At 45.5% G+C, this 23,965-nt stretch overlaps 1 protein-coding gene across 1 annotated transcript in view; it reads right to left on the bottom strand.

The window, feature by feature from the left end:
* Positions 1-1,224: 1,224 nt before the first annotated feature.
* The window catches only part of TTC1 (tetratricopeptide repeat domain 1), a 46,604-nt gene continuing 23,863 nt past the window's right edge, over positions 1,225-23,965 (bottom strand). The window contains exons 4-8 of the mRNA XM_026510897.4: positions 23,269-23,381; positions 18,110-18,146; positions 13,538-13,686; positions 11,069-11,123; positions 1,225-1,837 (exon numbers count right to left, since the gene is read on the bottom strand). Coding sequence (XP_026366682.2) covers positions 1,704-1,837; positions 11,069-11,123; positions 13,538-13,686; positions 18,110-18,146; positions 23,269-23,381 — 488 coding nt within the window. The 3' untranslated portion in view covers positions 1,225-1,703. The remainder of the gene's footprint in view (positions 1,838-11,068; positions 11,124-13,537; positions 13,687-18,109; positions 18,147-23,268; positions 23,382-23,965) is intronic.

Here is a 23,965-nt window from a genome sequence, read left to right as displayed (position 1 = left end):
TCCAGAGGGTCAACAATACTACGGAGCGGCGGGACAAGGAGCAAAAGATGTCCTGCTGTCACATACATGCACGGTGCAGGATTTTCCAGACTCCAGGACGTGTTACTGTGACGACCTGAATGCAGGAGCAGATCTGAGAATCTTGCTCTATTCTATGAAGACACATGAAAGGGATTTGCAAAAATGTAGGATGATGTCTTGAGATGTTTTTGTTTTGGGAGATATTTTTCTAATATTATTTATACTAACAGGAAATGTATTTGTTATTTTTAAAGGAATTACCTAAATATTTAAGAGAATTTTCTCAGTTTTAATTTCTCATGTGGTCGACATCAGTGGATATAATCCACGTAAGCCAAAACACTCTCTAGACTTCCCTGAGCACGAGGGTCCCGAGGTGAGAAGAGCTGGGAGCCGCCCCAGCACCGCCCGCTGCGCGGACACACTCACCACCGAGGCTCCGGTACAACTTCTGTGATGTCACACACACACTTTTTCGGGAATATTAGATGCCAGATTTACCATAAAGATAGCAAAGCAAAAGTAACCACACTCCTTCTCCCTCTCCTTTTCTCCTTGTTAATTCCATGAAGAATTTCATTTCACAATCTGGAAGACAGGCTCAGCGTATCAGTTTGGACTGCGCATCGTTCTGCTACCTACCGACACTCTTGAAGCGTCTTCGAGGAGCGGATCAAAGCAGCGGCGCATCCTTCCTACTGGGAGGGGGCCTACTGCAACGTTACTCACACAACGAGACGTGCGCCTCCTTTCTAAGATGAAACCTGCGTGTCACTGCCTTTGACACTCAAACCAGAGCAACCAGAAGCTTTTCACCAGCAATGGTCGATGACTAGGAAACAAATCCCTAAGCCTACCTTTGAAACTTCTGGGTTCATGTAGCCTAAAAGATGATGGTTTGTTCTGGGATTTACATCCCACCATATCTGAAGGAGGCTATTTTAAGTTGAAACTGTTAAGACTGATGCCTGGGCAAAAACACTCATTCCATAACGATCCGCACAAACCTGAAGAGGCCCCAGACAGTCTGTGCTGGCTCCCAGCACGTGGCACAACGGTCGCTTCTGCAGGACCATCTTCCAGGCGGCGACTAAGACTTTGGGCAGATTCGTGGGCTCCAGTAATATTCGGCAACACTGCTCCCGAAGCCAGAGCCTTCTGCTTTAGCTGTCGTTATGGGGACAAAATTCACAAGCCAGCTCAGACTGTTACAGAAGCGTTTATTTACCACAGAGGAAACCAGGAGACCCGCAGCCTGGGCAGTGTGAGTAATCAGGGAGAGGGAACAGCAGGCGGGAACCCCAGGAATCATGTTTGGGTAGTCTCTGACCGGCAGGTCCGCTCAGGCCGGGAGACACTGGCTGGGCTCGTGGGTATAGCTCAGGGAGGTCAGCTTTGACAAGCAGGCTTCGTCCCCGACAAAGCAAATGACAGCCAGAACCAAGGGCAACAGCTGCACGGACACCACCTTAAAATGGGAACCAAATTAGGCTTATGACATCAGAAGTGCATTTCACCCTGATCATAAAACAAGAGGGGAAGGGGAGCACTGGGCCCTAGTGGATAGCCTGTCTCTGAGATAAAATGCTTTTAAAAGTTAAATATTGGCAGGGCCTTCCCCCTTGCTAATAGCAAGCAGCACACAATCTCCAAGCCAGCTTTACAAGCTACTGTTAACTTTGTTATCTGTTATTATTTGGATTTTGAACAAAATTGATGGAGTAGGAACCAGTAGAGGAATCCTGTTTGATCTGGAAATTTTCAGTGGAGAGCCCAAAAGGTCGAAGAACCAAGTTCCCAAGATCTTTCAGTTTACCTGCAATGTAAAAGGGAAAATTCAGATAAATACGGGGAGTAAACAGAAGCAGGAAGACCCCCACTGATCCTGCCTTACTATCGGATTACAAAATATAAAGAGCATCTCTCTGCAGTTAAAGAAATTCCTGCTTTAAAAACTATGAAACCGTTAGTGCCCTCGGCAATGTGGTCACTTCAGGGCCACCCACCCCCACGCCTGTGCTTTTGGAGATGATTGTGAGGGAGCCCTGCTGGCACCCACTGGGAGAGCAAAGCTTCCTGGCCAGACTGGCCAGAGCCAACCAAGGACACAGGCCCTGGGATGAGTGATGGCCAAACTGCTGCTCCCGGGGGGGTGAAAGTATCCTGCCAAGCCCCAGGGCCTGGTGCGGAGGGCAGCGGACCCTCCGAGTCTGTTGTCGGCGGGAAGCAGCTGCCACCTGCTGAGTCTGGTCCTACTCGGCAGCTTTCTACCGAGCCTGCGTTCAGACTCAAGGGCCTCCTGCTTCACTAAAGAAAGCTTTAGCTTCTACACCAAAGTCGTCATTTCTCGGGAAACGGGGGGCTCTTGTTCATTTGACAGCATCGCTCACCAAAACAGTCTAGTCTCTTCTCCCTAGGATCTAGGTTTTACGCATTAATTACAGATGAGTTCATGTCCAGTAGCCAAAACTGAGACACATGGTGTAACCAAGGATTTTTATGCTGATTCTACGTATATGAGTGCCACGGAGTTTGTATGTCTCAAGTTGGAGTTTTCAGGACTTTTGAGAGATTGACAGGGACTTATGGGGCAATGGGATGGAATATTTGGAACTAAGAGTGTTTTGGAAAATGTTGGCTGGGACAGGCGAACACACAGTTTTGACCTTTTCTAAACTGTTCTAATTTTCCTTGCAGGTCTGTTTCCAGTGGAGAGGAGAATGCGGGTCAAAGGGAAAGAAATCCCCGATCATCGATCATCGGAGCTCCAGGCTCCTTCCTGCCGTCCCACGTGCAGCAGCTTTATCCTTCTGAGGCCTCCCACCGTGGAGTAAAGCCCAGGCAAAGAGCTTAGAGACACATGGCGTTTAAATATCAAGGCCTTTGCTAATAATTCACGGAGAGAACTTTTGGTCCCAGCCTAAGATTGAGCCCCCAGAAGCTCACCATATTCTGAGGAAGCTCCCAGAACCTAGGCCCCCCAACCCTAACCTGAACACACGTGCTGGGCGCGCGTGTGCGGGGAGACGCGTCGGCACAGCCCATCCCTGCCCGCCGCTGCCAGCCGAGCGCGGTCTCGAGTGGACGCACGCACAGGCAGGGGCCGCCACCAGCACAGCCAGGAGGGGGCGTCCTGGGCAAGCGGGAGCTCCCCAGAGCCTTGGCAGCGTGTCGTGGGGTTGAGGAAGGGGGGGGGGGCATTTAAAGAAGCCGACTAGAACGTCACTGCTGGCACGGTCCTTGGCTCTCCGGAGTGAGTGGAGTGAGACTGAATCTCGAGAGGTCTTCGCATCGCGCTGCCCACGAGCAGCAGCGCCACCTCGCACGCACGAGCCTCTGTTCCGGGGCCGCTGAGACTGGCGGCCGAGGCTGAGGTTGGGCGCCCCCCACCGCCGGGATGGAGGGCCTGCCGCAAGGCCCCCTCGCCGCAGGCGACCACGGAGAGCGCCGACTGTGAAGTATCTACTCTGTGACGCTCGCGGAGCTACAGAGCAAAGCTGCCCCCCGCTTCTGGGACGCTCGCGGTCTAGCGGGGAGACACACGCAGGAGCCCCGCGGCCTGTGCAGGGCCGGCGAGGAAGGCGTCTCGGGGGACTACACGCCGCAGCGCTCGCAGGAACTGCGAGTTACAGGACGCTGCCATGCCACTGCGATCCACAGATGGCAAGGGGACAGGCATTCAAGCTGCCGATGGAGAGAGACAGTGAGGGCCTTTTGCGGGTGTTCACTCTGCCTGACTAGCTGCAGACCGTGCCCCGCACCGTGAGCCTTGCACTTTCAGCTGAACTGATTGGGGGGAGTGGCACTCGTGAAAACGTGCTTCTTCCGCTGCAGGAGGCATCCCTGCCACGACCGAGCACAGCAGGGGTGGACCAGGGGCTCTGACAGGCAACTGTAGCTCCTCGGTGGCTTTGCTGGAACTTTCTTAGCACCGCACTGCTGTATGAGACTTTTCGTACCCAGCTTCTGTCTCTCCTCCACTGGCCCCTGGCGGGTCCCCGCCCCACACCCCCCTGCAGCTGCTTCCCCAGTCCGTCTCTTGGACTTCTAATCCAATCCTGGCTTCCGGTTCTCCCAGGACCGCACCACACGGAAGGCTGTCTTTTCTTCTGTTCTCAGCCTTTCTAACATTCCCCAATAGTTTTACTCTGTCATCTCCAGAACAGAACAGAACCGAACACAGAAGTTCTACTTGCTCAATGAGCCAATGGACACCACACGCCCGAGACACCTACTGAAGACACACGGCGAAAAAAAGGCTCCGTGTCGGGGAAGGCCTGAGGTCACCAGACTTGAATTCGACCAACAGTCCTAAGTTCGCGTGTGTGGCACCTTGCTGTGCGTGGTGGGGATGCGGGGAGCGGGGCCGGCCACTGCACCAGAAGCAGCTGAGCCGCGATGGGAGACAGGCCATCCGCACAGAGGCGGGTGCAGAGGTAAGCAGGCGCAGAGTGCGGGCAGAGCTGCTCCTGGGAGGGTGTGCGTCTGAATCCCCACCAGTGACGGCCAGGGCCGGAGCGGGCGGTGCAGGCGCGCAGGGTCTGACCGAACGCGCGGAGACCGGTGGGCAAGGGCGAGCCGGGGCCGGCGGGCTCACAGGCAGGTGGAAGGGCACGTCCCGGCAGGTTCTTATGAGCCAGGCCACGGGTCCCTGGTTCTTGGGCCACAAGGGAAGGCCACTGATGATTTGAGAATGGAGCTTTAAGGGTTAATAACACTGTGGCAAAGGGAAGAATGAATCAGAAGAAAGCCTGGAGGTGGTTCTGACAGATTAGTGCAACGTCATGGGAAAGAAGCCATTTATTCACTGAACAAACATCGAATGTCTATAATGTTGGGTAAAGCAGCTCTGGGGGGTGCCTGGCTGGCTCAGCAGAGCATGTGACTCAATCTCAGGGTTCTCAGTTCAAGCCCTACGGTGGGTGTAGAGATCACTTAAAAATAAAATCTTAAGGGGCGCCTGGGTGACTCAGTCAGTTAAACATCTGACTCTTAATTTCGGCTCAGGTCATGATCTCAGGGTTGTGAGATGGAGCCGCATATCTGGCTCGCACTGGGTGTGGAGCCTGCTTAAGATTCTCTCTGTCCCCCTCCCTCGGCCCCTCCCACCTCCTAAGTAATAATAATAATAATAATAATATCTTAAAAAAAAAGGCAACTCTGAAATCAGACTGAGGCCAGTGAGAACATAAGGGAAAAGAGCAAAATATTATGGTCGAACCAACAAATTTTTGGTTTCTGAAAAACTCATCTTTTGCTGTTTATGGTAACAGCAGAGAAGCGCTTCAGTCGAGGGTCATGCTCATAAATACACAATCACACCGCGTTGTCCCGCTGCTGTTTAGAGTCAGGATGGACGCTCAGGGACTAACACAGCCTCCTGGTCCCTAAGACAGGATCATTGGCCAAACCAGCCTGTCTGCCACCCTTTCCACTGGCTGCCAAATTTGACACCTTCCCTAACGGGGCAGTACTCAGGTTTCCTGATTTCCCCTTACGGCAGATCTGACACCATCACCCAGCCGGAACGTGTCAGCATGTCCCTAACGTAGGATCTCCTCTGCCAGACTAGACTGCAGGCAAAGAGAAGAGTCCAAAACTGCTTGTGCTCAGACAACGTTTAGGACGAGAGATCAACCCTGGTCACTGGATCCAGATCTGATGAATATTCGTTTCTAGGCCTCCAAGCAACACTGTACCTCAATAACCCAATGGACTCATTATGTGTAACTTCTCTTTGGAGATACTAGCTACGCAGTAGTCCATCTACCCCGAGGGGAGCCAGCAATGCCATTCGTTTTCACGTCCTTAAGACCCCTCGGGTTTGGGCCCAACGGGCTACAACTGAATCCTAACACTGCATTTCCTCTTATGAGGCAGGTCCTAAGCCACAAAAGCTGCCTCTTGCTTTCCTCTGAGTAAAAGCCTTATCAAAAGACAACACAGAATATGGAAGCTAAAATTCACAGCCAAACCAAATGCCTATGTGAGCTCTTGGGTGAACGTGGAGGCTGAAATAAGCCTTACCAAGAACCGTCAGAGAAGCGGGAGCAGTTCTCTTGAGAGGAGCTGAAGGAGTGACAACCAGGAAATAAGGCAGAAAGCAGGGCAGTGAGAACCTACAGGCTGATACTCCCTGATGGAATAACTGCAGCAAGGAAGTGATTCAGAGACGCTCCTGTGGCCAGAGTCCAAAACACTGCATGTCTCGTCTCTAATGAGTATTAGGCAGGGTGGCATGAAGAGAAATATGAAAACAAGACCCTGGATTTCCAGGGTATCCACATGTATGCCTTCAGCAGTTTTAAGAGTCAGTGACAATGTCAAGATTTCCTTGTGACCTTGGGTAAGGGAGCTGGTTCTAGAACGCTGTACCATGCAGAGCAGAAAAGTATGTAATGCACAGGAAGAGCCAAAAGAATGTGTCAAATCCTTGCCAAGCTAATGAACAAGTTACTCCTAAGTTCCCATATGTAGTTCTTGATCATGGCATCAGGCAAGATGGTGTTCTTAGATCAGTCCAGAAATGTGCGCTCATGAGGCTGCTAGTAGCCAGGAACGAATACCAGAGAAACGTCAGGAATCAGGAGAGCAGAAATATGTTCCAAGAGGGTGTAAGGAGGTGAGGGTACGGGAGGAAGGCCCAGGCTGGATGGTGAGCAAGGCCCAGGTGTGCGTCGGAGCGGCCAGGCAGGAAGCAGCGCGGGCGCCTGTGAGAGGAACGGCTTACTGGGCTATGCCCGGCCCCTGGTCTCTGGTTCCTTTGGGGGACTCAGTGAGCTTCAAGGGGTGGCTCTAGGTTTTCCGGGTCAGGACAGGAGCCCGGCAGCTCTTGGTTAAGGTAAGAAGAGCAGCATTTCATGGAGCGTTAGAACACAAGCTCTACCTGCTACTGCGACAACCCCAGCCCGGGACCTGGGTGGCAGCTGCTACCACTGGGTAAACGGTGACAACCTACAGTGAGCTGACTCGATTTCTCCAGTGACGGCTTGTCCAAATAAACACCAGCAACGGAACATGGCAAGAATGGCTGGCCACAGAGAGCCGTCTGAGATCTCAGGTCTAGTGCGTTCTGAAATGTCTGCTTTTTCTTTTTTCTCTGCTGCAGCTACCGCACAAGGAGGGAACGGCAAAACTCAGAGACACGCTGCTTCTGCTCGGGAGGGTCTCTCAGAGCAGAGCGGCTGACCACTCCTGGCCGCACCCCTGCAATGCGCCTCCACCCCCCCCTTCGGTCCTCTCCTCAGCTGCCTCACGCTGCCCCCACGTAGCAGTCACACGCCCACACGGTGCTGGGTAAACTCGAGTGTGCCCCAGAAGCAGCAGAGGGCTGTCAGAACTCAGAGTGCTGCACTCCTGCCCGATCTCGGATCCACCAGGATGGGGGTGGAGCCCGAACACGTGCACTTTGAACTTGCTTCTGTAGCTGGCCAGTGGAATCTTGATCAGAAGCCTGGTACTGAAAACTGATGGTGGACACCTGTCTCTAGTGACTGGCGGGACTGACTGGCGGGACCGGCTGCCGGGCGGAGCGTCCCTCTTGCATGATGTGAAAATAGCCCATGCTACTTTTTGGAGAAAGCAAACAACTTTATCTTCTACCTCATAGTTCAATACGAGATGACAGGAGATCAAGGAAGAACCACAAACATACATGTACAGATCCTGAACAATTCTACTTGTTTGAGGTTTCATGGCTGGGCCAGGATACAGGACAAAACAATTTACAAACGATGATGACGAAAGGCTTCAGCCCATTCTTTTCTATTTGCAGCCCCGGCTTATTCAGAGATGTAGGTTAGCATCATCAGCCGGCCTCCCCTCGTCGCCCCCTGAAGACAGAACCCAACGCCAGGAAGGCCCCCGCCCGTCCCCCGCAAGGGTGAGCAGCCTTGCGGCTCGAGGCGCTCCTGAAGGCGGCAGTGCGCTAAGCACCGCCCGCAGGGTCCGCCCGCCAAGCCGGGGCCGCAGGGATTCTGAAAATGTCTCATCAGTTCTACCTTGGAAATGGTTTCTACTATTTACCTATGTGCACAAAAAATTTAATGCTGTGAAATCAAAACCAGAAATAAATTAGATATAGATACTCATAATAGGCTGTGCCTACTATCCAAATCTGATTTCAAATTTTTATGTTCCTCAAACTTGCCTGGTTATTCTGATTATAATAAATGCTATACATTTGGACTGATACAAATAAAATACCACTCTTTGTTCTCTATATGCCTTTTTTCAATTAGCTGTTCTGATTTGGTGTAATCACGTAATATTTTCTTAAAAAGAAGTTCTCTGGAGCACCTGGGGGGCTCAGTTGGTTAAATGCCTGCCTTCGGCTCAGATCGTGATCCCGGGACGGAGCCCTGTGGCGGGCTCCCTGCTCAGCATGGAGCCTGCTTCTCCCTCTCCTTCCTGCTCCTGCTCTCTCTCGCTATCTCTGTCTCTGTATCTCTCTCCAAAAAATAAATAAGATCTTTTTAAAAAAATAAAAAATAAAAAGAAGTTCTCCTATTTAAAAAAAAAAAAGGGAATCAGTAGATGTGAGCGAAGCCAAATAAACAGGGCGCTGACCACGAACCATACCCTGGGTCCTTCTAAAGCTTAAATTTCCTGGCTTATTATGGCCACAAGGCTGATCTTCCCAGAGAAAAGGACAACAGGAAACATGCCAGTTGCTGACTGATTTCCTCAAATCTGAAGCCAACGTGCTTGTTCTCTGTGATGAGCAAGGAAATAAATACCACTCTTTGTTCTCTATATGCCTATTTTTTTACTAGCTGTTCTGATTTGGTGTAATCACATAAGATTTTCTTAAAAAGAAGGTCTCTGGAGCACCTGGGGGGCCCCTCTGCGTCGCCCTATGGCTGACGGCCACTCTGGGTCGCCACGCTTGTTCGAACGATGTTTCTAAATGAGAAGCTAGAAAGGGAGGAGCAATATGTTTAAGTATGCTCTACCCTTTCATTATTCCAATTGGGATTTTTTTTTTCCCCAGGGAGGCAGCTACAGAGCTCTTCTTTCTTACGAAAAGGAAGTTGAGTTATTGAGAAAAGAAAAAGCAAGTCGAAGATTACCGGACAAAGTTCAATAAAAGCTCAGCTTGTTAAATGATTACCTAACTTCATAAACGCCAATGACAAATGGTGTTGAGCAGTTTTTCTCATCTTTAACTGCTAGTTTTTCAGCAGGAGCCAGCAATTTCCAGGGAAACCAGCACTAAAAATCGTGCACTCCGCTGCAAAACACTTGCTCTGAGCGTCTAAGCAGTGGCATTATTTTGCACAGTAAGGAGCCTCCCAGGACCTCGCAGCACAGGAAGCTCACTTATGGCATCTGTACCAGGGAGGGAGAACTCCAGAGAGCTTTTGTGGGGCTAAGATCCCATACAGAGAGCGCGTTCTCCCTTTTAGGCTCTCCGATGGTGGGGAACACCTGGAAGCAATATCTTACTTGTGATCCTTATACTTAGTAAGAAGATAAAGGAGTCTAGACATTCACATTATTTCTGTGTAGTAACAAACTGACATAATACTTACCAAACAACTTAAACTGTTTAAGTCTGATGAGAGGAGAATTTATTACAGAAGCAACTGAGAATGAATTCAACTTGAATATTTCAAACAAAGAGGACAATATAAGTAAAACCCAAAGCCCTGGAGACAGAAACTTCAGCTTATGAGAATTTAGAGTGACTGAGCCAGCCAGGCAAGGAGAAGTGTAGTTTTGATTCCATCTGGAATGGACAATGGCTGCAAGATTCAGTTTATATCCATCCCTTTAGGGTTTCATACTGGCTCAAAAAAATGGACCCAGAGAACAACGCCTAAGGGTTTTCTCCAAGTCCACCATGGCACCCTGACATCATCTCTTTCAGCATGAAATACAGCTCAGCTAAGGACACATACTATCTTTTTTCTAAAACAAAGGGTCATTGTTAGAATAGGTGGAAAATGCTTTTTTCCCTCTTCTTTGAAGAAAGAGCACCTCCAAAATAATTTTTCTGCTCAAACATGGTGTCAAATTTAAATATGTAAATTAGGGAAAGAGTGTCTTTTGGAAAAACTGGGGAAGGCTCCAGAAGTCTCCCCAACTCTAGAACAGTTCTCAGCAGGGGCCAGAGGGCTGTGGACTGTTTAGGTTTAACGGCTTCTTCTCAATCAGCTCTGCTAGCAGTGATGTTTCAAAAATATGCTCTCCTTCTCTGGATATGATGCCTAAAGGTCATGAATGGCCAAGCTCAATTTATTTTAAGAATTTTCCTTTAGGCCCATGTGATTGCAATATATTAAATTCAATTCACATGGTAGATTTAGAAAATATTCATAAGAAAGAACACAAAGCAGATCTTGAGCAGGGAAATATCAGACAGGTTATGATCAGAAGATGCTGGGCAGGTCTCTGTCCAAGAACCTTTACTCCCCTTAGTCAAACAGACTATTCATGGGAGCGCTTCTCTGATTCCAACTATAAAATGCTTTGGCAGATACGAGAACTAAACCATTGGGTCCATCTGCCCTGCACTCCACTCACAGTTTTCTGTCCCCTCACTATTTACTCCTAACTGCTGCCCTCTCGTGTCTTCTCAAACGCTAATGGGACTCTCAATGCCAATTTCAAAACAAACATTCCTTTGGTTCTGACACGGTTTCGACTTGCAGTAGCTGTACTCTAATGAAATTAAAAACTTAAGTCGTTTACTCAACGAAGAAACTCAACTGTTTTCATGAAATTCATGATCTGAAAGAGAGGTTAGTAGGATCCCAGGTTGAATCATGTTTGCATTCTTGAAGGCAAGAAAATTTCTCAGGAAAAACAAAACACAAGTTTAGTTTTTCAAAAGCTGACATCCTCTCTAAGCCACTCTAACCCTTTTGGAGTCAAAGACAGCACAGACCTCGCTAGCACCATGGTATGGCTCACACCACAAATGACGGGCCCCAAAGCGACTTCTAACTGTTGCGTTCTCCTCCAGCGAGTACAAAACCCTGCTGTCCCTCATGCCCCCCTCCTAGCTACTAGGGTCATGAGAAAGTAAGGGAAGCAAACTTACCTAACATCTCTGCCTTTAGCCTTTCATTACGTTCTTCAATCTGTTTAGGTAATCTCTGAGGGAGAAAGAGAAACAAGGGTTGGTGAAAAATCTTTTGGCTTTATTTTGAATTTGAGAAACAAGCTTAATGTGAAAGTCAGGATGGATGATGAACGTATATAAGATGCTATTAAATACGGAAAAACCAAGCATTTCTGGGTGAGCTACAGACACAGCACTTTTCTCTGGCTCACTGCTACATGCCCAGTTCTTGGCACAGTGGCCCAGGGAGGACCTCAATAAAAATCTGGTAAATATATAGACAAAAAGATTTCTGAAAAAATACACTCCAGATGTTTACAGTGGTATATTTAGGTGGTAGGATTATGGGTTATATATTTTTAATTTTTTTGGCTGACTTGTATTTTTTAACTTGAAGTCCTTTCTTAATATAATCTAATTTGTTGAGAAGGGGTCAGATCAATATTGAATGTTCCTAAATGAATCACCTACTCAGGGTTTTTCAGTCTTGGCACTACTGATAATCTGGACCAGGTAGTTCTTTGTTGTGAGGGCTGTCTTGTGCATTATAGGAGGTTTAAAGCATCCCTGGCCACTAGATGCCAAGAGTACCATTCCGGTCATGCCAATCAAAGTGTCTCCAGACATTGCCAAATGTCCCTGGAAACCAAAACATCTCACCTGAAAACCAGGGATCTAGATTAGAGTCTTGTAGAGCTGCCTTAGCCCTGTAATTGGCCCTAAGCACTTGTAATTTTAGTAACAACCCAGTTATAATAATTCAAAATAAAATAAATTCTTTATGCATATAACAACTAATATAAAAGGCTCCCTTTTACAGAAGGTTTAAAACCAATGTGACAAGAATAAAGGCTCCCAAGAGTTTGGCTAAAATTTTAAGAACTCTATTCCCTTTCCTTGTGTCAAATTTAAGTCAATCCTACCACCATTCAGAGATGTTAAAGATCAGATAAAGGGTTAAAACCGGTTTCAAACTGCTTATGTTTTTAAATGATCCAAACCAGTCTGTCTCCCATTATTTCACTTCTAAATAAATAAAAGATCAGTTATTATTGAAGGAATTCATCTCAAGTGTGTGCAAAAAACAAAGCAAAACAAAACCCAAACCACCTAGGACATTAATGCAGGGAGATTAGTCAACATTTCTCACGTCTGAAGTGAAATCCTGCACAGCAGGGGCTCAGACGCTCTCGGCAGCCAGACAGGAAATGTAAGTAAGGAAAGGAATCCGTGTTCCGGCAGGCAACAGAGAGTGGTGGAGTCAGTGGCCAACTGGAGAGTGCCAGCTGGATGCCAACACACAGCCGTTCAAGAAGGACCCAGGATGTCCAAATCTCCCGAACTCGAAGAGGGGTCCGACTTAGATTTTCATCTAGTAAAATCTTCCCATGTTTAAATGCTGGTTTCAATTAAAAACCAACAACAAAAGTCTGGCTTAAATAAAACATGTCTGCAGCTTCCCTCCTCACTTGCCTGCTGGAGGCCTGCGATCTCCGCTGCGCGCTGGTGTCCACGACAGACCTCTCCATCCTAATGGCTCTCTGAAAAGTTTGGCAGTGAAGAAACCTGCTTCATGAAGCCAGTGTTTCCCGAACTTATTTGAACATCCACTAGTTGGGGGGCAATAACGCTTATACATCGGATTCTGTAGCATGTCTCTGCACGTTAGAGGTAGAGTGTGCTAAAACTAGAGGCACAGATTTGGAGGGTTTTTAATTTTTTTAAGACTTATTTATTTTAGAGACACAGAGCACAAGGGGAGGGGCAGAGACAGAGGGAGAGAGAATCTTAAGCAGACTCCCTGAGAAGCCCAGTGTGGGGCCTGATCTCACGACCCTGAGATCATGACCCCAGCTGAAAACAAGAGTCGGAGGCTCAGCCGACTGCACCATCCAAGGGCCCCTGGAGTTATTTTTTAAGGGGAGAAAACCAGTAACATTTAGCTAATTGATGACTGACATAAAAATATTATGATGTTTATTAGAACCAAGAGGATCTGTAGTACCATGGACAAGAGTAAGAGTAACTTTAAGAAAGATAAGACTAATCTAAAATATACTTAATTGGAAGTATGCTGGCCATATGATAGTAAACAGAAACTTGGTGACTGAAAAGGAAGGGGAAAACCCGAAGTTTATTACCTCTAATACTCAGACTCATTCTGGACTAAACTGTACAAGATTTCCCTAGTCCAACAATGAAGCTGAGTTCCCGTCAACCCTACGGATTAAAGGTTTACACAGGTAACACTTACAGAATGGAGAGTAAATGGGACACGGTCACAGAGGGTCTGTGACCACCACTTCAAAGTTAGATCTCCCATATATTTTGATAAGCCCTTAAAAATATATAAATGGAAGGTAGTTGGGTTCCAGAGGATTATTTAAGATTCACGGAGTAGCAACACAGGGAACAGAACAAAAAATATTTTTTAAAACTCAGGTTTACCATGCAAGCTTCTCTTGCTTGATGGATGGATGGATCTTTCTCTAATATGGATTTATAGTCCTCCAGGGCTTCGTCTAGTTTGTCCGTTTTCTCGTACAACTCTGCTCTCCTCAGTATTGCCCTGATGTAGCTGGGGTTTAGCTGAATTGCTGTAAAAAGAGAAGAAATCATTGTCACCATGGAGAGAAAGGGCCTGCATGCGCCTAGCTATAGTGTTTCTTTATTAACCAGCCTCCAAGGGTCTAAAAGGAAGAGTCATTCGTCAAAGGCTACACCTGGCACTGGCATACTTGCTCTGGAAAGGTCAAGACAGTACATAATTCCCACTTTGCAGGACAGACCATCTCTCTCACAACTACACAACCCTGCTACTGTAGCACAAAAGAAACCACAGACGGTGTAGAAGTAAATAAAGATGGCTGTACTCCAAGAAACCTTTCTTTATGGACACTGAACTTTGAATTTCATATAATTTTCCCATGCCACAAAATATTTCTCTTTTGATTTCCAACCATTTAAAATGTAAAATCCATATTCAGCTCGGGGGCTGTACCCGAGCAGGTGGCAGGCTGGATTTGGCTTGTTGGCTGTAGCTTATGAAACTCAGGTCTACACCCAAAGTCCTGTTTTCACATACTTGTCCTTTGTCTAGTTCAGAATGGGCCAGAACACAGAGCCCATGTGCACAGTGCAAAAGTGAGAGAGAATCTGAAGGTACAAATTAAAGAGTTGAGGGAAAATAGTTTGGTGGCAGACTCTGCTGTCATTCTCTTTCCAGGCTTCAACAACCAAGGTTATGCCTTGACTACCGAGGTCACATTTTTAGCTAAACCCTCATTGTTGCGTCAGACTTCTGTTCCAACACCTTTACGTCACCGATGCGTAATACCCAGCCCTTTATCCAGCACCGACTGCCCTTCTGCAAATCCTTTGCCCGTGTTTTGGATCAACTATGCTGCATTTCCCCTACTCTTCTGAGTTGTTTCTTTTTCTGTTAGACAGCAAGGTCACAGCTCTAGAACTTTTCTTCTTCAAGTAATATACTCAATTTTTATTCATTCGTGTTTTCAGTAACTCTTTCTCTAGTACCTATTACCCGCACCTCACGTAGTGGATCTCTGGAGTAGAGTGGTGAACAAGACAGACAAGACCTCCTCCTCGCAAAGCGTTAAGCTACTCTAGTAGCAAGAGGAGACAGCATCGAGTATATAATTTCAGACAGTCACAGTGCTACACAGAAAAATGAAACAAGGTAAGTAAATACAAGTGAAAGGGGAAATAAGGTAACTTCAGACGGTGGTCAATGACTACGAAAAGGGAGTATATGAGGGAGGCCGGCCATCTGAAAGGAGAAGTGTACCAGGAAAAGGGACCAACAAGAGTAAAGGCGCCAAAACAATAACCACCTTGGCATGTTAGGGACTAGGTTTGGGGCTGGGGAAGAGGTAAGGCTGAAGATACAGGCAAGGACCAGATCATGGAGGCCTTGTGGGCCAGGGAAAGGCACTTACACTTTTTCCTAAGTGTGATGAGAAGCCACTGGAATGGTTTCAAGCACACTAAAGACATCATCTGATTTACAGTTTTAAAGGATTCCTCTGGCTGCAGCGTGGAGGGTAAGAATGAAAGCAGTGAGACAGCTGGCAGCCTACTGCAGTGGTCCAGATGACAGAGAATGTTGGCTAAGCTGGTCATTGTGGAGAGGGAGAGAAAAGGCCAGACTAAGCATATGTCTTTGAATTAGAGCCCATAGGACTTGCTAATTAATTTAACCAGGTGGAATGAAAGAAAGAATAAGCAAGTGAATGGATGGAAATGCTGTTTATAAGAATGAAAAAAATCAAACTGCAAGTTGTTTGTGGGTATGTGGGTGAGTGGACTGGGGAGGCCCCAGCCTGTTCGGGCACCTTAAATCTTCACTGCTTACCAGACACCCAAGAATCTTGAGATGTCAAGTTTGCAATGGGATACTGGGGTCCAGACCACAGGGAAGAGCTGAAGATATAAACTGCAGCATACAGATGGCGTTTAATGTTTCAGAACTGGATGAGATCATACAAGGAAAATTTAGAGAGGAAAAAAAATAAGAGAGCTCTATGTGGGACCAAGATCTAGTGACTTTAAAAATGTCGAGGCTAACACAGAAGCCAGCAAAACAGAGTAGGAATAGCCAATGAAACAGAAAAAACCTGACGAATGACACACCGTACTAATGCTTTGGGGAGGTAAAGAGAGGACAGAGAGGCAACTATTGAATTAAGCAAGATAAAGTGGTGGGTGATGTTTACAAGATGAGTTTCCAGCGGCATGGATGGAACAGAAGCCCAGTGGATGTGGAATGAGGAGAGAATGGGAGAAGACAAAATAGACATAGCAAGTATAGATTATTATAGTGACGAAGAGGATCAGAGAAATGGTACAGTAGTTAGGGGGCGATACTGGTTCAGAGGTTTTCTGAAAGAACCCAAATCCCATAACATTTCAACTTTACATGTAGTCAACCTCCCCTTAGTCTGGTACATCGTATTCTCTTAAAATATCCCCAAATGCAATATCATAATATCCATAGGAGAAGTTCTCCAGTGACCTCTACTACATCTTTTAAAAAACCCAACCCCCTAATTTACATTTTAACCCAGATACTGCCTCCTATTCTAGCAATGCAAATATATATTGAAGAGAAAGAACTTGTCCCAAGAGTACTTTATAAAAACCTCTAAAATCAACATAGCATCCTAAACATGTGATTTTCTTTCCTGATCCATATAAAGAGAATGAACTTTAACTTTATGCCAAAGCTGAAAACTCTAAGGTGAGTGGCATGTGATTAGTGCTAACGAGCTCCAATATGACCTCAGGAAGACGCTGTTAAGTCCTCTGCCAAGGTTTATGAACTGTGTCTGGAGTACTGAGGTGGGGGCGGAAGGGACCTTGATACAAATGAACCATACCACTGTCAGTGATTTTGCCTTTGGATACAGTGCGTGCAGTCCACAGACTATGGATAAGCACATGAGTACTGGTTCAGGCAAATCCCCCAACAACCTTGAAAACACTTTCCTCCACTTCCTCATTTTCTTGGCAAGGCTCCTACACTTAGGGGTACAGCTGGGAATGAACTATGCCTCCTACTGTATGCCCTGCTAACCAGGTTTACAAGGAATTTTCTAATCTGGTTACAGAAAGAGGGTCTGAACATCAGTAACACGTTCCTAATTTAAACTCTTCTCAGCCACATGTCTCACATAAATTAAAGTTCAACACCTTCCTCCAAACAAAACAGCACATTCAGCATTAGCTCCAGCCTAACATATAATAGATCGAAAGTACTTTGCTAGATTCAAAGGTACTAACCATTTCGTTCGGACACCAAGAAATACCAAGTAGTAAAGAAAGGGAGCCAAAAGAGAAGGTGATTAATTACTGTCAAGAAGAAAAAAAAAGGAGAGAAATTCATGCCGAGCATGAGTAGGACCAGATAACATATAAGGTTCTTTCTAACTTTTCAATTCTCTAAGAAAGTATTATCCAAAGATGGAAAACCGAAAAAAAAATTTCCAAAAACTAGTAATTTCCTAGAACTCATGAGTAGTAGGATGCAAAGAAAAGTGATTATGTGTGTCTTCCAAACCAAGCTGGTCAGAAAGGCAAGACAAGAAAAAAACCCAAACCAACCAACCACCAACCACCAAATGAGATCGCATGGCTGGGAGTGTCTCTGTAAGTTGGTGGGATGAAAAGACCGTATCGGAACTCAGGTATCAGACAGCGAAGTCTCGGTTCACTGTGTGGAACCTGAAAAGTAATTAAAATGACAGCAAGTGGGTCTGGAAGAATTCTGCATGTGAAGAGACTACCAGTTCCCTAACAGAAGCCGCCCCTCACCGCAGCTGTCCCCTTCCCCACAAACACAAAGATCCATATGCCCTAGCAGCAGCTAAGATCTTCAATTTCAATCCCCGAGGAAAGTAATTTAGACACTACAGGAAGTAAATTCTGTTCCGCAAGTTTCTGTTGCCAAGGTAGCTTTGAATTTTTCTTCACATATTTACTAATACAGGATAAACTGACAGAACTATCCATTCAAATGTGTGTTTATGCTACGATGACTATAGCACCTCTAAGAAGGCGGAACTATAAAGCTTCTTCTTCAAAGGTCCCCGAGTAAGAGTATACACATATAAAGTACGGGAGACCCTTGAACGATGCGGGGGTTAGGGGCGCTGGCCCCCAACCCCCATGCAGCCCAAAATCCCAAAACTTAACTACTAATAGCCTACTGTTGACTTGAAGCCTTACCAGTAACAAACAGTTGATTAACATGTACTATTCCTATGTACTACAGATTCTTACAGGAATGGAAACTAGAGAAAAGAAAATGTTAATACAAAAATCATAAGAGAAAATACATTTAGAGTTCTTTACTGTATTTATTGAAAAAAAATCCATGTATAAGTAGATCCATGCAGTTCAAACCCATGTTGCTAAAGGTCAACTACACACATGTGACTATTTGTCCAGCTGAGGTAATGCTCTTATATGTTAACATATAATAAGACTAAAAAGTTGTACCTTTGTTGCAGTCACTGATGGCCATCTCCTTCTTGTCCTAAAAGGAAATATAACATTAATAACTGCTTATGGAGATGCACAATGGTCTTCAAAGAAGTCACATGAAACATGCATGTTACTTCCAAGCTAAAATTCAAAACACGGTGACAGCTCTGACGTGAAAGACTCCTAGCAACAAATTATTCAAGTAGTTTCTTCCTAACATCTTTACAGACTGTTGCAATTGACCTATTCTATTTGCAAGGCACCTCACACTACAACGCTGATACTGAGAGACAGTTATGATCAATAAGCAGGGCAAATGACTGAATACCGTTCATAACGCTCCTCTTTGGCTAGCTGGTATATTATCACCCCCCAAGTGGTATATTCCAGAAAGTATACAGATGGTCCATTATAGACACACAGTGTGGCCTGTCATTAGTCTCGGTTACAAATCTTTTTTTTTTTTTTTAAATATTTTATTTATTTACTTGAGAGAAAAAAGAGAGCAAGCAGGGGCAGGAGCAGAGGGAGAGGGAGATAATCTCCAGCAGACTCCATGCTCAGCTCAGAACCCAAGACAGGGCTTAATCCCAGGACCCTGAGATTATGACCTGAGCTGAAACCAAAAGACGGATGGCTAACTGACTGAGCCACCTATGCATCCCTCGGTTATAAATCTTAATTTATCCATTGATGAAACAAAAATACAAAACAATTCATGAAAGAAGGTATCTAACTAATTTACCTTGCTGAATCTAGATGTATGGCACAGTGAAAAGAACGCTAGATGTCTAAAGAACTAGACTGTAATTCCAGCTCTGACACTAACCTGCTATTGAGCCCCTTGAGCTCTAAAATGTCTTCTTTCCCCCAAATTAGATGTTTTCTACAATACCACAGAAATGTTAATTCAAATAAATGTTCAATAGGGGCGCCTGGGTGGTTCAGTCAGTTGAGCCTCTAACTCCCGACTTCGGCTCAGGTCATGATCGCAGGGTCATGAGATTGAGCCCTGCACTGGGCTTTGTGCTCAGGAGGAAATCTGCTCCGATTCTCTCTTTCCCCTTCTGCCCCTCCCCCTTCTCACATGCGTGCACACACACTCTCTAATAGATAAATCTTAAAAAAAAAAAAAAAAGAAGAAATGTTCAATACTTCCCATAATGGCTACTGTAGAAAATACTAGATACTTTGCACATTATTTTAGAGCAATGTCTATCAAACTGAGTTTCAGAATTCAATCAAAATTCCAGGATGGGGAGTGACTATCTAAGGGGTACAGCGTTTCCTTTTGGGGTTATGAAAAAGTTCTGGAACCAGACAGTGGTGATGGTTGCATAATCTTGGGACCGTATTTAATGATACTGAATTGTATAGTTTAAAATGGTTAAAATGGTGAATTTTAGGTCTTTCGCATTTTGCCCGTTAACAAACAAAAAAGGTTCCAGAGTCATCTGGGAGTCACTAACTATACTGTATTCCATCCAATGTTCATCATTAACAATTCACATATTAAAAGCTCTATGAAGTCCTGTAGTAAAGAAATCTGTGTAGCTCTGGGTAAGTCACTATTTTCCCAATTTACCATATTTCTATAAATCTAAGACATACAACTTCATATTTTAAAGTTTCTGAAACAGGAGTAAATCTTTATATGTACACTGGTGGTGGTATTCTATGTGCCCCTCAGAGACCACGACATTGCAGTGCATCTTACCAATAATCGGCCTCTGCAGATCAAGGAATTATGGTATTTTACTGCGGAGTCCTTTGTTACAGGTCATAGTCCACTAACCCCTCAGGCACTATCTGCTGCTAAGAGTGGCAGTCTCCAAAGTGCAGTATATAAAAAAAATCAGAACCTATTTGCCATCCTTTCATAACTCGTATAAGATACACACACCACAACGTATATAATATATAAGGACAGTTTTAAAAACTCAGGGCCTATACTTTTAGGGCTTTGTCTGCTCTTGTGTAGCCAGGCTTAGAGCTGAAACTCTGCCCAAACTCCAGTTTGCCTTTTTCTCTCCAGACGTGAAATGTAAAGCTTGGTCAGTGTCACTCAGTCAGGGATGCTGGGCCTGCAAATGTGCCTTCCAGAAATTCTTCTTAAAGCAGTTAACCCACTTCTTGAAAAACTCAGAATATGCTCCTTAAATCACTTCAGTGCATTAATCCTGGAAGTTTTCATGTCTCTAATTATAGAATCTTCTTAAAATATTAGGAGTACAACTTAAAAGAATAAAACAAAATAAAACACGCACCAACAAACCTATCCTTTGTATAGGAAACAGTCACAGAACAACTCTCTTCTGAGTTCTCCTCAGGTGTGGCAGACAACAGACCGGCAAGACCATACACATTCCCCTAACTGAAGAAACGGTCGACTGTGCGAGCTCAACCCAGGCAGTGCCAATAACCTGGCAACTGTGGACACAAAGATTCCAAATCTCAGGAGCCAAATGGGCCTTTTCTTGAAATTGAAGATATACCTGATCTCATTTCACAAGGAGTTTCCAGTTGGAGAATGTGACGAGATGTCTCCAAGAAGCAAAAGCAAAAGATAAGATTTTCTCCAGCTAAGTGTGAATTCAGATCAGTGGTAGAATATATTAAGGAATATTGTTCTATGTAAACTTAAAACAATTGTTTTATTTCTTTCTTTTCTTTTAAAGATTGTATTTATTTGACAGAGAGAGTGAGCCAGAGAGCGCAAGCGGGGGGGGGAAATGGCACAGGGAGGGAGAAGCTGAGCGGGGAGCCCGATGCGATATGGGGCTCAATCCCAGGACCCTGGGATCATGACCTGAGCCGAAGGCAGACGCTTAACTGAGTCATCCAGGCGCGCCCCTTTTATTTCTTCTACCACAAAATGTCTGTTGTTATACTCTAGGATTATTTCTTCTCCCATCCCACACGAATCACTCTAAAAACACTTCACCTGAGGGGCACCTGGGTGGCTCAGTCGTTAAGCGTTAATCGATCCAAGGAGTCTGGGATCGAGCCCCACATCGGGCTCCTCTGCTGGGAGCCTGCTTCTTCCTCTCCCACTCCCCCGCCTGTGTTCCCGCTCTCGCTGGCTGTCTCTCTCTCTGTCAAATAAATAAATAAAATCTCAAAAAAATAAAAAAAATAAAAACACTTCACCTGAGAAACTGAATCCAATAATAATACATACAAGTTTAAATGTACAAAAAAAAACCCTTCCCTCATGTCCAGTTATTCAAGTATTCCCCCATCCCACCCCCTTTTAGAAAAAAAAAACCCTAGTCATCAAAAGTGACTTTAGTAGAGGCACCAGAGAATTCAGGCAATAAGAGAAAGTAACAAAAATACCTGATGTAAACAAAAAAACCACTTAACCCAATCTTGACCTTGCGTTGTGGTTGCTTAAAGGTATGCTAATTAACCTACTCTTTGTGCTTTGGATATAAATAGCCATATTTAAACGAGTGGTATTTTTTTACCCCAAAACTTTCACATCATTTCAATCCATTGAAATTGACTATGTTGACTAAATAGGAATAGCATACAAATCAACAAATCTTTTCATTTATTTTAAAAAGTATTTTATTTATTTGAGAGAGAGAGAGCGCCCACTGGGCAAGCACAGGAAGGCGGGAGGGTGGACGCAGCAGAGGGAGAAGCAGGCTCCCCACTGAGCTGGGAGCCCAATGTGGCGCTCAATCCCAGTAAATAAGGAAAGGATTAAGGCACAGGCAGGGAGAAGCGGGGGGGCCCCTGGCTGGGCTCTGAAACTATTCCTGGCAGGCAGAAGTGCTACACCAGAGTGAACAAGAGATAGGGAAACAGACCACCTGGCCTCGGATGTTAGGGAGTGCTTTTCTTTGGCGGCTATACTATATCATAGAAATTGGCCAAACCTCAAAGAATTAAGTCATTAAGGGTGTTGTCAATAGTCCATGCTCAAACCAAGATGGCACAAGAAACTCAAGGCCACTTCCCCAGTCAGTTCTCCAGAAAAGACTGCCACTAAAAGCCCTAGTGGCAACCCATTCGGGACTCCTCCCCCTCTAGAAAGAGCTTCCTCTTTGCTTTCTGCTCTCACCTTCACTTAATAACTTTCAATTCACTTCACCCCTTTGCATCCACGAGATTCATTCTGTGACTCCATGAGACAAGAACCCTGTGATCCTGTAACACCAGGACCCTGGGATCATATCCTGAGCCCAAGGCAGACACTTAACCAAATGAGCCACCCAGGTGCCCCCAAACCTAACTTTTAGTACCAATATGGTACAAAACCAATACAACTGCACGTTAGCCTACATTAACTCTGTTACACTTGGTTCTCAATCCTTTGGAAATACAAAATGCTCTTGAACTTTCCCTGACACCTATTTTACAGTTAGGGGCACCTCTCATCCCAAATGTTGGACATTTCTCCCAGTGTCCGCACTTTCGACAGAGAATCAGAATCCCAGCAATAAACATTTTCAAGTCGAGAGTTTTAATCGGTGTTTCCCTCTCCCTTTGAGTCTTCATCGAGAATTCCAGAGATCTAAAATAAGCAGCTGCAGCTATTCCAGGACATGCACTACTAGGCTTTTTACTTCATTAACCTGCCCTAGTTTGGTGGAGACTTTGTCAGCCTTCCTCCCAAGGAAGTGTTTAATCGGCCACTCTAATAAGGAATGTTAGCAGTAATCTGACTCAGGTTTTGCAAAATACTTTACTATCTTCCCGATGCCCTTTACAGTGGGGAAATACATGTGCAGGAAAAGGGAGGCAGCAACTTCAAGCCCCTTTTTTCTTTTCTTTTTTTTAAAGGTTTTATTTTTAAGTAATCTCTATAACCAACATGGGGCTCAAACTCACAACCCCAAGATCAAGAGTCGCAACCCCTCTGCTAGTTTGAAACAGAAGCTACCCTATGAAAACACTGCAAGTTCATGTGCTTCTTTTTTTTTTTTTTTTTAAAGATTTTATTTATTCATTAGACAGAGAGAGAGACAGCCAGCGAGAGAGGGAACACAAGCAGGGGGAGTGGGAGAGGAAGAAGCAGGCTCATAGCGGAGGAGCCTGAAGTGGGGCTCGATCCCACAACGCCGGGATCACGCCCTGAGCTGAAGGCAGACGCTTAACCGCTGTGCCACCCAGACGCCCCAAGTTCATGTGCTTCTTAAAAAGAAAAGGTCAAACATACATACCTGTTTCATCCTTGCAGCAGCTCTATTTGAAAACAGAATAGATCTGTCTTTCTGGAAGCAGGATGGGCACATCTGAAGGGCTTGACTATAAGAACTCTCAGCTTCTATATAATCTGAGGGTAAGGTAAAAGATGAGAGGTCATTATGATTTTATTCCCAGTTTTACTGTATTCCACAGTATCTGAGAGTGCACAGCTTTACATTCACAGAACAAAGGTCTCAAGCAGAATGTTCTGTATGTTTAAACTTTCATTTGGCTTATCAATTTAGTAAGGAATATTGAAAGGGGATCAGAGAACTGGACAGATGAGGGGCACCTGGGTGGCTCAGTCGGTTGGGAGGCTACCTTCAGCTCCAGTCACAGTCCCGGAGTCCGGGAATCAAGCCCCCATCAGGCTTCCTGCTCAGCGGGGAGCCTGCTTCTCCCTCACCCTCTGCCACTCCCCCTGCTTGTGCTCTCTCTCTCTCTGTCAAATAAATGAACAAAATCTTTTCTTTTTTTTTTTAAGATTTTATTTATTTGGCAGAGAGAGACAGCGAGAGAGGGAACACAAGCAGGGGAAGCTAGAGAGGGAGAAGCAGACTCCCTGCCGAGCAGAAAGCCCGACATGGGGCTCGATCCCAGGACCCTCGGATCATGACCTGAGCCAAAGGCAGATGCTTAACAACCAAGCCACTCAGGCGCACCACGAACAAA

This window comes from Ursus arctos, unplaced genomic scaffold (genome assembly GCF_023065955.2).
Source record: "Ursus arctos isolate Adak ecotype North America unplaced genomic scaffold, UrsArc2.0 scaffold_15, whole genome shotgun sequence".
NCBI lineage: Eukaryota > Metazoa > Chordata > Mammalia > Carnivora > Ursidae > Ursus > Ursus arctos.
Note: the sequence above shows the minus strand (reverse complement) of the source record. Positions and strands in the feature narration are given on the sequence as shown.